Source organism: Salvia hispanica, chromosome 2, assembly GCF_023119035.1.
Source record: "Salvia hispanica cultivar TCC Black 2014 chromosome 2, UniMelb_Shisp_WGS_1.0, whole genome shotgun sequence".
Classification (NCBI taxonomy): Eukaryota; Viridiplantae; Streptophyta; class Magnoliopsida; order Lamiales; family Lamiaceae; genus Salvia; species Salvia hispanica.
The window spans coordinates 30,593,179-30,609,771 of NC_062966.1; the positions used below are offsets into that span (position 1 = coordinate 30,593,179).

General features: G+C 32.0%; 2 protein-coding genes across 2 annotated transcripts; one reads left to right on the forward strand and one right to left on the reverse strand.

The window, feature by feature from the left end:
• The first annotated feature begins 1,859 nt into the window (after window positions 1-1,859).
• On the forward strand, window positions 1,860-3,637 carry LOC125207565 (40S ribosomal protein S9-2-like). The gene is made up of 3 exons (XM_048106964.1): window positions 1,860-1,991; window positions 2,532-2,913; window positions 3,260-3,637. Exons 1-3 carry the CDS (start codon window positions 1,964-1,966, stop codon window positions 3,441-3,443), a joined length of 594 nt encoding a protein of 197 aa, XP_047962921.1. The 5' UTR covers window positions 1,860-1,963; the 3' UTR covers window positions 3,444-3,637.
• A 3,378-nt stretch (window positions 3,638-7,015) lies between these two features.
• Window positions 7,016-7,450, reverse strand: LOC125206779. The gene has a single exon (XM_048106004.1). The coding sequence runs from the start codon at window positions 7,448-7,450 to the stop codon at window positions 7,016-7,018; it is 435 nt and encodes a 144-aa protein (XP_047961961.1).
• Window positions 7,451-16,593: the final 9,143 nt, after the last annotated feature.

Sequence of the window (16,593 nt, forward strand, 5' to 3'; positions counted from 1 at the left end):
GAATAATTTATTCTTATCATCCATAATAAATAAAAATAGATGCTAAGGCAATAACATATTATATAAAAAAAAGAATATATACATATAGAAAAGATTATTATTTTTTCGTGTGTAAAAGTAGAGCAAATTTGGTTTCAATTTATAAATGGTAAAAAATATACGTATTCATTTTATTTTAATATTTAAAAATAATGAAGTGCCAATGAAATTGTGACTATTGATTAACTTATAGACGAGAGAGGAGACAATGTGATCTTTTTACCTCACTTAGCCGACTGTGCATCATAAGTGAATATGTAATTTAATAAGAGCTCAATTATTTGACGTAATAGCATTCATTTGGATTTGTTTTCTCGTATCACTTTTGAAATGTTGTAATTATAACAATGTCTTTTTAATTTTCTTACATGTTGATAGCATGTATCATTATCATTATTTATAATAAAAGCTCTTCTAATTTGGGATATTTTAAGGTTTTCAATAATCTACTCAACGACAATTGTGGGCCGCATATCAATAAATAATTGGATTACTCATTAGAGGCCCATTTGATAATCCAGAATTTCAGATAAAATAAGCTATATTAAATTTTATTTGTAAACCTAGATAACAAATCAGAGTGGCGCAGCGGAAGCGTGGTGGGCCCATAACCCACAGGTCCCAGGACCGAAACCTGGCTCTGATAAGAGTAGCTTCCTTTCCACTTATTTTTGCCGCTTTTTTTTTTAAATTTAACTAAATAAATAGCTTTATATTTTTTGGCATTTTAAATTACTAATTTTTTTGGCATTCAATTTTAAACTACTAATGATATCCAAGTCCCAACTTCCTAAGCAAAATATAATTCATTTTGAAAATATGTTCTCATTATTATATACTCCACATTTTTGTCGCTTATTTAAAAAAATTTAAATAAATAAATACTTTTATATTTTTGGGATTCAATTTTAAATTACTAATTTTTTTGGCATTCAATTTTAAATTACTAATGATTTCCAAGTCCCAACTTCCTAAGCAAAATATAATTCATTTTGAAAATATGTTCTCATTAGTATATACTCCACATTTTTTGTCGCTTTTTTTTAATTTAAATAAATAAATATTTTTTTTATTTTTTGCATTCAATTTTAAATTACTAATGATTTCCAGGTCCCAACTTCCTAAATATAATTCATTTTGAAAATATGTTCTCATTAGTATATACTCCACATTTGTACGAACCCTTATTGAGTGGATGTTTGTAATTTGTCATTGTAACGTTTGCGGACAAATCCGATTCATGATTAACGCTTTGTCACAATCAAAATTTGATTATTTTAATTTCGTGGTGCCATTTTTTTTAGTTATATACTGGAATAGTATTTCTCTAAGTGTCGGCAATTTTAGATTCAGATAGTGACGAATAAACAATCAAGGATTTTGCAAGATCTTGATTTCGTTTTTGTTCTCTCTTATTAGTGATTTCAATCAATTTTATTTTACTGATATATTTTATATAAAAAAATTTACCTTAATCCTCATTTCTGAATGAAGTCTTTAGTACTGTAGACTAGGTAATACTTCACTTTCGACTCATTTTTCAATTCAAATTTCATAAAATTCATGCGAAAAATAGGACTTCTAATCATGAAAAGAGGGTGTAGTTTTCACTCTGTAGTTAATTTTCTTTTTTTTTTTTTTTTTTTTTTTGTAAAATTTTGAATATTTTTTTCCCCATATTATTAAAAGATGGAGTATTTATCTAAGTATGCACAAGTGATTTATTTGGGCTGCTCTAAAATTTGAAACCCAATAACGGTAATAACTAACTTAAGCCCATTAGGGTTTTGGCCCCAAAAGAGAAGAGTATAAATTGATACCTCAATTGATCCCGAACCCTAGTCCCCCATTACAACAGCCATCAGCTAGAGCAGAGAGCAGATCGGCGGACTGACGGCAGCGGCGGGGGAGTAGCCAAGAAATCATGGTGCACGTCTCGTTTTACCGCAATTGTAAGCTGCTATAGCACCTCTTTATAGTTCTATCGATATATGCACACGCGACACTCGCGCAGTTTTTTCTGTTATTTTTGTGCTACTTTATTGTTCCGATTGCCACTTTGTATGTAGTTTTTTCGTGTTCACGATGAATAGCGATGTTAGATTTGACAAATGTAATTGAGAGAGATGTGTGTGTTTGTGTAATGGTGGATGATTTTGTTGCTAGATGAAAAGGAGACCGATCTGCATATTTATCCTTTCTGTAGAGAATGTTAGCTCAATAGTTGATAAACCGTAGGATCAAACTTATTGATTGATATCTATAACAATAGCGTGTCGTCTCCCTGTTTTCCCTAATCTTCATTCATTTAGCTGCAAGTTTTACTATTGATAGATGCTAATAATCAACTGGGAATGTTTGCTGAGCTAGAATGAAATTCATTTATTTTGTTGTAAATGACGGTTATTGGTGAATGTAATGCACATATAATATGGAAAATAAACTGAGTGAATGTGATTGTGCAAAACATTATTAACATGTCCTTGTCACAGATGGGAAGACATTCAAGAAGCCTCGTCGTCCTTATGAGAAGGAGCGACTTGATGCTGAGCTAAAGCTTGTTGGAGAGTATGGTTTGAGGTGCAAAAGGGAGCTATGGAGGGTTCAGTATGCCTTGAGTCGTATTAGGAACAATGCTAGAAATCTCTTGACCCTTGATGAGAAGGATCCCCGTCGTATTTTTGAGGGTGAGGCTCTTCTGAGGAGGATGAACAGGTATGGTCTGCTGGATGAGAGCCAGAACAAGCTCGATTATGTCTTGTCCCTCACCGTGGAGAATTTCCTTGAGCGCCGACTCCAAACTTTGGTCTTCAAGGCAGGCATGGCCAAGTCTATTCACCATGCTAGAGTCCTGATCAGGCAAAGGCACATTAGGTATTGAAGATACTTCTGTTTTTACAGTTCTTTATAATAATCAATTTTGAACATGTTTAAGTTAACATTAATGCTCTCATTAGTCTTATTCACTATGGCAGTTATATGAAATATGATATTCTTGAACATTACTTTGTAGAGAAGTGCAGGAATATGCACTTTTCATTGACCATAACTCACCCATGTTTTAAATATTAGATTGTAGCTGATGGTATTTCAGGATACCTGCAAAGTACTCATGCACTTATTTGATTCTAGATGCTTCCCTTGTTTATCTACAGATCACCTTTGTCTACAATGTTAGCCTCTTCTGTTCTTGCCTCTGACTAATTATATGCATATTCAGGGTCGGGAGGCAGGTTGTCAATGTCGCATCTTTCCTTGTGCGAGTGGACTCCCAGAAGCACATTGATTTCTCTCTCACAAGCCCCTTCGGTGGTGGTCGCCCCGGAAGAGTGAAGCGAAAGAACCAGAAGGCAGCTGCAAAGAAGGCCTCTGGTGGTGACGGAGATGAGGATGATGAGGAGTGAAGTTGTAGGTTCTCTTAATCTTTAAGTTTACTGGTTTGGAGCAGGTTCAATGTGCTTTTCTTTGCTGTTTTGTAGTGATAAATTCTCTTTACATTATCAGTCGTTTTGTTGAGATATTAATAGTATGGATGAAATTGTCTTTGACAATTATTGTTAAATTTTGCCATTTATGGAATTTAAAACTTCTGCTGTTCTCCATCTTTGTGATATTAGAGTATAAAGCTATGATTGGTGAATTAGGCAACAAATTCTATCTTTCTCGTACGATGCTTGAACTCTTGTCATTTTAACTTGACAATTTTCATATTTTCCAATGATATTCCACGAGCAGTCTCATTAGTTAACAAGTGGAGTAGTAAAATGTAAAATCATCATTTTGTTGTGAAGTCTTTTGCACAGGGTTATGGTTTTTATAGTTTGAAATAAAGCTGACTAGTAAACCTGGGGAGTTAAGGTTGATATATCCAAGTTAATAGACCTGCTGTTGGATACCCTTGGTAATTACAATTTTTTTTTTATGTTATTTGATAATCTTATCATTTAAATACTCAATCCTAATTTTATCAAACTATCACATTTGACATAATCGAATCATATGCTCATATGACAGATTGATAAAAATAGGCTGTGAATTCTGTAATAGATCGACTAATTTGAGTTTATTTAACCATTTTATAATTTTTACTATTACCCAAATAGTGAATCTTATGTTTTATCAATTTTTATCATAGTGAGTAAATTAAATCTATAATTTGAAAGGATTTTCCCAATCAAGAAATGTTGCATTCTTTTTCTTTCATGCACTATATTTTCCCTAATAGATAGACCACAACTACGCTTGCACTCAATACGTCACCAATTGAAATTCTAAATCACAATGTAAACAAATATTATTACCAAATTAATAAAGAAGTTATTTCGATTCGTATCATGATTGTCCTCATAGTTACTCCTATTGAATTTTAATCGGCTATATGTACACCATATAGAAGCAGACAGCATGAACTCATAGCACTAACTCAAAACCATCATTCCACTACAAGTCAACTTCCGCTTTTTCCTTCTTGTCTTTTAATTAAATACATTTTCCTTATAATATGACTTATAGTTGTTTTACCAGAAATGTGATCAAATGAAAATTCTAAATATCGTACAAACTCAAACTATGATCTGGACCATTGAAAAATGTCAACAGCTCACAAAAAAGCATCAACAGGAAAATGTCAACAGAATTTCAATGGTAATTAATGATTGATGTTGTGTTGATATTGTGTTGATACTGTGTTGACATTAAAATCTTGAAATTTTACACTGTGTTGATATTGTATTGAAACAATGTTGAAGCTGTGTTGAGCAGTTTTGAGTTTATACAATATATAAATTTGCATTTTACACTACTCTGTTTTAATAAATATAGCACACCATAAAAAATCTGTATTGGTCATTAAAAATTTCCATCAAAATTACAAGTTATATGCTTAAAATTTAACGTCGAATATGGTAAAATAAAAATTATGACGTAAAAAAGTTGGGAAGGGGCTGTGATATTTCAACTTGCAACCACTTAGCCGGCTATTTTATTTTTATTTATTGATTTATATATAAAAAAGGATGCCAAAGATTGAAAACAGAAAGAAGAATAACAAAGTATTTTTGTCTAAAGAAAAAGATTAAGACAAAGATATTTTTAAATCGGAAATGCTCTAACGATTGTGACGTTTAACACAATAAATGTAAAAAGAAGGAGAAGGAATCATTTTTCCCTCAACTTTAAGACGACCAACGACATTGAAAACCGAATCTAACCAATCAACTTTGTATAGTAGTATTTGTTTTAGTTTAAATTATATCATAAATGTTTTATCAAATTGGTTTGATGTGATAGGCATCAAATATTTGCAAATCAAATTGAATTGTACTACTCCATAAACATATATTCAAAATTTCAAATCAACCAAGCTGTATTAATACGATTTGGTGTAAATTAGTTTGCGGGTTAGATGAAAGTATCAAACTTGTAAACTTTATTGTATAACTGAGACCTCTTTTATATGGAACAACATAATATGGTAAGTCTCACAACTAACAAATTAATTACAACGAAAAATAAAATGATAGTACGATTCAAAAATACAACAAATGTTACAAATCGCAATAGATCTATCTAATTGGTTGAAACTTGAAAATGAAACACATGACAAGAAACACTAATAAGTACTCCCTCCGTCCCGGCTAAGATGACACATTGCTTAGCTGGTACGGGGTTTTAGGAGTTATTGATTAAAGTGCTTAATTGAAGAGAGAGAAAGTGGGTGTAAGTATTAAAGTAGAGAGATAAAGAAAGATGAATATTTTAATAGGAGTGAGAAAAAGTGGTTGAGTGTATTAATTGGGGAGAGAAAGTTACCAAAAAAGGAAATGTGTCATCTTAGTTGGGACAAACTAAAAAGAAAAACGTGTCATCTTAAGAGGGACGGAGGGAGTAATAGATTGAAGATCGAAAACTCGGTTTAGCATAGACACTAGCTAGGCAAACACGATGCACACATTATTTACTGAAAATCTTAAGAAAAAACTAGTGACAGGTAGACCAACACAAAGTCCTGAACCCTAGATCTGGCCACAAACCACAAAGCCCGATAACGTGACTTCTTATTCTTGATGGGGTTAGACAATAGCCCATATTTTGGTTTTTAGACGACGAAGTTTTAATGAGAAATTGATTAAGTAAGAGAAAAATGGAGAAAAAAAAAACGGATAAAGTATAAGAAATGAGAAAAAATGGAAAAAGTATGAGATTGAAATTTTCCATTTTTAGAAATTAGACTATTTTTTGTAGACATCCCAAAATGACAAAATGAGACTATTTTTTTGGATGGAGGGAGCATATTTTATGGAGTTATTTTGTTATTTTAGTGTTATTTATGGAAAAATAAATATGAAATTGGATACAATAAAAAAAGTTAAATTGCGGTAGGATTTGAAGTTTGATTTGGAGTATGAATTCTTGGAGTTAGGCCCTAACGCAAAATTGACAGAGTTGCGATCTGATTACTGAATATTGACTGATTCGCAATGGTGGAATTACTTGAAGGCTACATGAAGCTTTTTATGGAGTACTTTTCTTTAATAAATTATTTTAAACCATCCAAATTTTATACTCCTATAAATTATTACGCAAAAAATCCTTATTAGTGATCTAAATTATCCCAATACAAATTTTTAATAAAAAAAAATATAAGGGTTGAAATTATAGTTTACAAATAAACTTAACAATATAAATAATAGTAACAAATAAATAAATACGAGGAGTGCAAATCGATTCCCTGTCATTTCACATTTCTGTAGCAGCAATAAAAAGGAATAACTATTTATTCGGTTTCCCAATTCTACATCTTTAAATTTATTCTAATCTAAATAAAAGAAAAAAGGGAACATATCCAATTGTAGCAAAGAGAGGGGAGCATAACGAAAACCGCATCCGCATCCAATGTTTTCTTTTCCGAAACCCCCCGTCTTCCTCCTTAATAACATTTTCACCCCTATATTCCCCACTAACTCCAAATAAAAATCTACATAAATAGCTCCGACTGCATAATCGCGTAGTAGTTGGCCGCCTCGTCGTCAAATTCCCAGAGCCCATTATCGAAGAAATTAACGGAAATGCTATTTTCCTCAGATTTAATAATTCCGAAATCATCATTGTTATTAGTATTAAATTCCTGGGAGGAGTAATTCGGAATCCCTAGCTCGTCGTCGGAGGCTTGTAGAAGGTGCCTCATGATCGATTTCACGCCGTCGTCTTCCTCGGCGGGCGGCGGGGAGTCGGAATCGAGGGAGAGCTCTTGCTCGAGGGTGGTGAATATGGCGGATAAGTCATGATCTTGTTGCTCTAGGGGTTCCTCTTGTTCGTGGTCGTTGTTGTAGGGTTTGTGGCGCTTGGAATTTGATTCCTCGAAATTGGGGGTTTCTGTGAGGCGTTTGGAATTGGAGGGAGGTTGTGCCATTGGAAATGAGAGAGAGAATTGCAGAGGAGATGAGGAGAGAGAATGGGGGTTGAATGGTTTAAATAGAAGTGGGGGAGTGGGGCAATTAGTCAAATGAGCGAGGTCTGTTAAATTTGTAAATAGGAATAACTAAAATGTACTAGTACGTGTGTGAGCATGTTTATTTACAAGATCTACTTATTAATTAATTATATGTAAAAAGTTTAACTTCTGTTTTTTTAGTCGGCAATTCCAACAACACGCATAGGTGATAGGTCTGTTGGGTCACGCAACGACGGAGGGTGAAGCCAAGCCCGCACTGCGACTCGCTGTCCCGCCGCCTGGGCTTCCTCCAAAGACTAACTTAAATATCCACAATCCTAACTAGATTCAAATTTCAAATTTTATTTTAATTTTTTTATTTTCAGTTCGGATCAGATCAGATTATTATATATTTTAAAATTTAAAGTAATCCAAAATATATTTATATATATATACATAATAAAAATTTATTACAATTATAAGCCTAACAAATATAAAACCTGTAACAATTCTAAAGATATTTGGTATATTAGATTTTCAGATTTTGGTATCAGATTTTTAAATTTTGGATTTTTGATATCCAATTTTTATGCAATTCTAAATTTTTTAGACTGGATTGGATTTTATAGTTTGGATTTCAAGTTTTTGAACGATTCGAATTGGAATAGTATCAAACTATCAATAGATTCATTTTCCATAAAATTTTAAATTTTCAATTTTGTTCCAATTGGGCGAAAATGGGATCTGAAATCCAAATCCGACTTCAGCACGAGACCACAATCCACACAATCTATCATTTGTGATAAACAATCATTGTTTGTAATGCCTACTAATATAATTTGCCTACTCTCTCCCCTTTAGGTTTTTCATGACTTGTTGTCTCCAGCTCTTCAAAATTTCCAACTTTTTGAAAATTTGTTACTTCATTTCTATGTCTTTGCTAATTCTCTTTCTTTTAATATTAATGTAAAAATTAAAAAATATGCATATTTTTTTATGGTTTGTTAATTTTTATGAGTAAAAATTAATTTTAATAATATTATCAAAACAAGAAGAAGCTCCATCCTAAAATAGGAAAATGTACCATAGTAATATCCAAGCAGCAATCAATTTCTCGAATATAATGGATGAGTAGTACTGTTGGGTTAATTATAAATGAATGGCCATGATGAGTTGATAAATGAGTCTAGTTTCCATCAACAGTTAGTACCACACACCATTTTTTGTTATTATTGCATTCACCTATTTGAGGGAAAAATAATTTTTTTTGCTTGAGCTCTACTTTATATTTCTACTTCACCTCCATCTACTTTTGTCTTATTACGCATGTGGCCCCTCATATTTTTTTTTTTATATTTTCTATCTATAAATTTACACCCTACATGATATTACACCAGTTAGTAAATGCTTGAACAAAGTCACAACAAAAATACTTGGAAATTTTAGTTGAAAAAAATATACTCCTACTATGTAACGTCAAACGTGTTCCGAAGTTTAAATCATATAAATATTCAAAGATTGCAAGTCGCAAGAGATGCATGATATGTGCATGATTATAATTAAGTGGGGAGTATAAGCAGGTTGAATTTCTATATAAATTTTAATAGTTTTATATGTTGAGTAGTTATTAGGTATATATAGCTGCTAGAGTGTTCTTAGTCAAATCAATTTTATAATCTCAAATAGCATAAACACGTTTTATCTATAGTTTTATGAATTGATAATTAGATGAATCACAAGCTTTTGACATTGACAACATTATTACATTACAATGTTACATGATAATTTTGTGTTCATGATTGTAAACAAGCCATGTGTGTCTTACTCAATATTGGCATGAGTTTTGGTTGTTTGTTAAATCACAAATATATTCCCTTTATTTATTTTCTTAAAAATGTATTTTTTTCATAATTGCAGTTCAATGACTCTTGAATTTATAAATCTTTTTGTGGTTGAATTTTAATTTTATTCAAGATATTTAGTCGTTGTGATGTAATATTTTTTTTTATAATGTCAAATAAATTGAAAAGATAATCTTTGGAGGATGGTGAGACTGAGTTCGACGCACTTATATATTTATAATTTCTCTTAAATTCAAAACAAAATAAATAATTGGATAAAAATCATTCTACAATGTGGCACCATCTCCTCCTCTTCTACTCTTCCTCAATGATTTGTTCTCCTCTCAATATTTCTAAAAATAAAGAGATAAATATGAAAAAGACTACTATAGATTATTTTAAAATTTTGACTCATCTCCATTAATTGGACTAATCAGCTTCATACTAAATGGACAACTATTTTGAATTAAACGTACGTGGTGGTTTTTACATCGTTAATTATTATGTTCTTATCACGAAGATGCGACAGTTGACTACAAGTATATATATATCGAATTAATATTTAAAATAATTAGTAGATGGCAGACAATGCTCACCAATATGGACAAAATTTTATTATGTTAATTCTAGATTACGTGAATACCAAAATTCCTAATTTATTGGCTATAATTTACTTGGTATATCTCCAAATCCAGTACACCTTGGAGATCTAATTTTGACCACCTCGATAAAATTTCCTGTGTCAAACCCGCAAAATAAGATTTTATTAAAATATTAGTAATTAACATTAAATCTTATCTAGTAGGAGCAGTACAATTTAATTTTCAAAATATGCACACAATTTTATTTTTATCGGAAATAATATATTTGTTTGGCCTAGGGATGTATCTCTGATCTCTCTGTCGATTTGATCTCTAAAACCGGATCCGAAATCTATAATAATTATAAATATAATAATGATAATAATAAACACAAATTTGTGGCAGAGTATTGCATGGTCGTGACTAATATAACACAATATATCGAATTTAATTATTGAATCAGTTTTTTATTTTATTTACTTACGAATCCGATCAGTAATTAAGGCTTAAGACATGTTCAATGAATTTATTTTGGATATTCACGTTCCTAAGTTCATGATCATTATTTATTTTATATCTTAAATATGGAGTATTAATTAAAAACCTCAATTTCTCTGAGATTTTTTATACTCTCTTTCGTCCAAAAAAAAATTTATTTTTCTATTTGGATTTGTCCTTCAATTAATCTTATTTTTATTTATGAAAACTCTTCACCTCTTTTTCTATTTTTTCTCTTATTTTATCAATTTTTTTTCTTTCTTTCATACTTTACCATTTACTACTGTATATATTAAAGCTAATATCGTCCACTGTATATTAAAGCTAATATCGTCCACAGCTGAGATTATTTATTTGGGACAAAAACAAAATTTCTTTTTTCTATTTGAAAAGTAAGTACTATCTCCGTCCCATAAAAGATGTCAAACTTTCATTTTTAATTTGTCCCTAAAAAAATATTACATTTTTATTTTTGAAAAATATTTTCTCTCTGTATTTAACAAACAAAATAAAACCTTTTAAAATTTTGTGCCGTCCCTTAAGGGTGACATTTTTTGTGGGACGGAAGGAGTATATATCAATTGTGTGTTATTATTATGTACCGAAAAGGCAAATAATTATTGAGGAGGGCTAGGGCCTAGGAGGCCCACACGCGAAAGGTTCTCTTATTTTCATTTTAGTTTATTGTAAAATTGGAAATTTCAATTTTCAAATAACTATTTTCAATCAAATTTATTGCAGTTCGTTGAGATGTCAATTCGGAATGTTGTTAGCTGAATTATTTTTCAGATAGTACAAAAGTTACAAGGAATCTACCCATTCAAGATAAGTAACAGTATACTGTAAGCCCATCCATATTTATTCTTCTTCTCAAATACTTCTTCCGTTCCATAGTAGTGGAGACATTTCTTTTCGGCACGGAGATTAAGAAAAACTTGTGTTAGGTGAGTTAAGTAAATGAAGAATAAAGTAGGAAATGAAAAAGGTAGAGAGATATAGAGAGAATAAAGTAAGAGAGAGTTAAAGTAGGTGGGAAGAAATGTGTTGACTTTCACCAAAAAAGGAAATGACCCTTGTAGCAAAAGGTGATGCGGTCACCCCACTGGCCGCCCCCACACCCCGGCCCGACAGTTTGTGAGGGGGTTCAATCAGGGTGCATTACGCGGCCCGTTAGAGAGGAGGCCTTCAACCCACTGTCCTGACGGAGCCCATCTCCCAAGGCCTCACACTTGTGCTGAGAGATGGAAGCTCCCACACGCCAGTATGGAACGTACCAAAAAGGAAATGACCCTACTACTATGGAACGTACCAAAAATGACAAAATGACTCTACTACTATGGAACGGAGGGAGTATAAATTAACCCTTCTTATCTTTTTTAAATACAATTCCATTCGTCTTATTTATAGTGAAATGTTTTTTGGCACGAAATATTATATAGTGTTATTCAATGTGTTAGGTGGAATATAATAAATATAAAAGTTCTTTTTCATTTCTAAAAGTATATTTCATCGGTCCACGAAAAATAATCTCATTTTGCCATTTTGAGATGTCCATGAAAATAGTCCAATTTCAAAAGTGGAAATTTTCTCTCATACTTTATCTAATTCTCTTTCTTACTTTTTCTCCTCTCTCATTTACTTTTTCTCTCTTCATCTTTTACTTTATCTCTCATCTATCTTATTTTACCAATTTCTAATTAAAACTCGTGTCATCCACAAATGAGACTACTTTTTATGGACGAAGGAAGTATAACATCGAGTGGGATATTTCCAAAAAATATGGCGCTTTAAATAGGATGGAAATAATAGAAGATAGTCGCACACCACTTGCGTATCTTTATTTTTCTTAAAGTAAAGTAATACTCTCTCTGTCTCATGTTACTTTCATTTTTTTATTTTATATTGTTAATTTGTGATTGATTTTATAGCCTAGTTAAATTAGTTTTTAAAATTTAATGAGATAATACTTAATTAACTCTAATATATTAATTAAATATCGTAATTCATACTTAAAATAATGTAAGTTGTTTGGGACGAACCGAAATACAATATTGCAACTAACATGGAAGAGAGCAAGTATATTTTTATAAGATGACAATTTACACTAGTCTTTCTTTCCGTAGATTATACTCTTTTATTTCCCACTATTTATAACTTTTCTAATTCAATATTATAATTGCACATTACATATACTGATATACTCTCTCTATGTTTAAGATGTCTAAATTCTTGAGTGATACGAGATTTTAGGTGGAGTAAGTAGAAAGAAAAAAAGTATAGTTGAATATTTTAACAAGGAGAGATTACAGAGAAAAATTTATTACCAAATATAGAAAGTAAATATTTTAAATGAGAAATAAAAGGAAAGAAAAATATCTTTAAGTGGGACAAAGTACATCCATCACTAAGAAGTAGTTATAATAATTGAAATAGAAAATCTAATAATATGTGAAAAGACTTGAATACCCTTATAGACATGATGATGGGGTAGTGGATAATAAAAGAGGGGAACAAGAAGTCATACTTGCATAATTGTTGCACCTAGGGTGGCCTCTATGCCACAAACATGTTAAGTACATTTCTTCAAACAGTACAATATTAGTATTTATTTTTGAAGATAGTTGAGTTGTATTTTTTTTTGAATCATTTTAATGAGTTGATTCATTATTTTTATAAAAGGTTTTATTCTTTTATAACTTATTCTTATGGAGTATATATTTTATTGACACCCTTTAAAATTGGAAAATTATACTAGTAGTATATTTTTTGACACCCATGGAAATAGAAAAATTATACTCCATGCACTAATAAATTTTTTATTTGTTTTTTATTATTTTTGGTAATGGACCTCACATTCCATTCATTTTATTCATTCATATTTTTTTTTATAAAACTAATACTACTATATAAAAAGAGTGAACTACATAAATGATACATGATCTTTCACTTTCGCACATAAATGATATCTGATCTTTATTTAGCTCTCATCAATTGAATCAAAACTGGCTTTCAGAATGTCGATCATTGAACTCAAAGGGGTGTAGTTAGGTCATAGAAACTCATCCATTCTTAACCAAGATTATGAAATCGATCATTAACTTAGAATATGGTGTAGTTGAATGGTAGGGACTGATCATCCATCCTTATCCAAATATTATGAGGTTAATCATTGACTTTAGAAATAAATATGTAGCAATAAGCAACTTGACTTCTCGAATCAGTTGTTCCACTCTCATAAACTCAAGCTTGACACAATTTCTCCATAATCCATATGTTGGTCACCCTACTTTATAGCCGATAACCACTCAAGAATTTAATTTCACGCAATATAAATAAATTAAATGTGATAAAAAAAAAGAGTAGTTTATTATTGGAGCATTTGCAAAATTGGGGTCACAATCATTCACAATAGGATTTGATAATTTGATAGGGGGAAGAAGCATGTCGCATGTGCTGATGGGGAAACATGAAATAATGGGGGGCATGGATGATGGTGGTACCATAAACACACATTATTATTAGATATTAAAACAGGCATGCACGTGGTCACTTGACCTAATTCACCTACAATAACTCACCTTTTATGGTTATTAATTATTTTCAATATTTTAATTGTGTTGTAATTTGCTGTACTACTATTGAAATGGCACCACTATGATTGATCTCCTCTATAAAGTCGATTTGAAATCATACCCCTAAAAAAGCATATAAATTCTGTTTTAAGTTACCATTATGATATTGTGCCTTGTGCTCCTCAACCACTATATATCTCCATATGCTCCCTTTCTTCATTTTATATTTTTAACAAATATATGTCGGTTGCATCATTGCATGGTCTAGTGGAATTTCAGTCATGTTCATATATTCTCCATTTCGATGTTAACCAATTTTATTATTTTGGTTAAAATAATACTACATGTGAATTTTATTCTGGTTTGAGTCAAAATTTTGTTAGCCAATAACAAAAATAGTTTTACTAAAGTGGTTTATGATGTGGTTCATGAATAAATATTTTTTAGAAAAAATAGTTTTATTAAAACAAGTTTTAACGATTTTCAAGCTACTTTCTGTTACTAAAACTCAATTTTATTGACATTTTCATCGAGTGTTTCCCAGCGATCACTTCAAATTTCACATAAGCTTCCAGATAACCAAGTTATTTAATCACAATAAAATTCGGAACATACCAAATCAAAGTTTAAAGGAATAAATGCTCGTGTATTATTTTGCCAAGAAATTAGAGTTAGTTGAAAACCAAGATCTGTGGCCCCAACTTCTAATCTATGAGCAAAGACGAACAATTAATATTTTCTTCTCCAATTTCTAATTTGGTTCAAATCATTGAAAGATCATTCTATTCCGAATATTCCAAATCGACCATAGTAAAACATAAAATAGAGAGATTCATAACTTTCCGTCAAATTTGCAAAAGACAATGGCTAGCCATGATAGGAAGCATGTTGTTGGCTACTTGGTAAGCAACTAACTAAGCATGACGAGATAGTCAGATAGGAAACATAATTTCATCTAGTTTCATATGAATAACATACCAACATTTTTTAATTGGAGTTATTCAAAGCACACCTATAATTAACTACTATATGTTGTAAAGGATATTTGCACATATCATTCTCAACTTATAATAAATTAGTGTTGTATAAGTTAAAGTATGTCTATTGGTTAAACAATATCTCTAAAAGTCCAAATTTGTAGTGATACACACATCGACTTAAATGTAAAAGGAAAAAATAAAATAAAACCATCAAATGCTATACTTAGTGTCTTCCACAATGCAAGTTAGTATATTTCTTATTACTAAAGCCAACTGCCAACATGTTCATTCCAAGATGATTAAGCTGTTCCAAATAAAACTACTTTAGCTAACCTCATTGCTTAGATTGTAATCTTGATTTAAATCTTACAAAATAAGATTCTTTTATTCTCTAACTATTCCCTAATTTGGGATAAAAGGAGAGGGTCAGCATTGACAACCCATCCCACTCAATCCATGATTATGGGGTCATGAACTCATGATTAGCTTAAAGAAAGCTATTTTTATTATGCTTTGCATACGTGTAAAACCATTAATTAATTGATCATACGTTAATGACCAATGATTTACATATTGGATACCCATTACTTCAGGTTGATTTTAAAGTGTGAGATTTGTGGGTTCCAATATGAGGGGTTTAAATTAAAAGGAAAGTGCCATCCATAAATTATATAATTTAAAACAATTTATTAGTTAGCACTCGCCTTTAATTATCTGAATTTCAATAACCTTTTTCTATTTTTATTTCCACAATTTCACATATAATTCACCTGCATAATTATTTAGGGCATCCACAGTGGGACGCCCTATGCACCGAATTTTATCCTCCGCCACTTCCACCTGCAATGGGGCGGACTATAGCCCACCCTAAGCATTTTACTTCTATTTTGTATTTATATAATTTTAACAAATATATCAAACAAAATATATAAATAAAAACAACACAATTATTAAGGAAAATCCTACATTTACTTAATTAAAAAAAAAGTTACAAAATAAGAAATAAAAAAAAAAGTGCACTACATATAAACTAAACCCCGACTCGTCTAGAGTAGTCCCAACCTGCGGCTGAGGCCATCAATCGTCCGCTGGATGCCTTCGATTTGAGCCGGGTTGGTCGCCTGCATCAGAGCGTTGTGCGCGTCCAACAACGTCCTATAGTCGGAGGAGGCCACTAAATCGGTGTAGGCATGTGACGAAGCCGAAGTCTCGGTCGGGGTCGCGCTCGGGGTCGAACTCGGGGCCGGGCTTGCGGCATGGTCAGGCGGCGCCGCGACGGATGTGGTCGCCTTGCCCTTGGCCTTGGCAGCCTTGATGCCAGAGGGACGTCGTGATATCGGAGTGCCGGAACTCTCATCCTCGAACACCAGATTGTTGAGGTCCATTGGAGATGCGCCGCTCTCGCTGCTTATATAATCAGCGAAGGTGCGTTTCGACGCCCTCTTCTTCGCTGCCGTCGATTGTGGAATCATATCACCAACGAACTTCTGTTTCTCCTTCAAGATCGCCCAGGATTGGTAGTGCTTGAACTCGCCTAACAATGACGTGTACGATCTCACCGCTTTGTCCCGCACATCCGACAGACTCTCGCCACTGGCCTGCTCCCTCTCACACTTGTCGTACTCCCCCGCGAATAGATTGATCTGCTTC

Coding starts and splice junctions, on each gene's coding strand:
- LOC125207565 (XM_048106964.1), top strand. CDS start 1,964: ATGGTGCACGTCTCGTTTTACCGCAATT. Junction 1,992..2,531: donor CGTCTCGTTTTACCGCAATT/GTAAGCTGCTAT, acceptor TCCTTGTCACAG/ATGGGAAGACATTCAAGAAG. Junction 2,914..3,259: donor ATCAGGCAAAGGCACATTAG/GTATTGAAGATA, acceptor ATGCATATTCAG/GGTCGGGAGGCAGGTTGTCA.
- LOC125206779 (XM_048106004.1), bottom strand. CDS start 7,450: ATGGCACAACCTCCCTCCAATTCCAAACGCCTCACAGAAACCCCCAAT.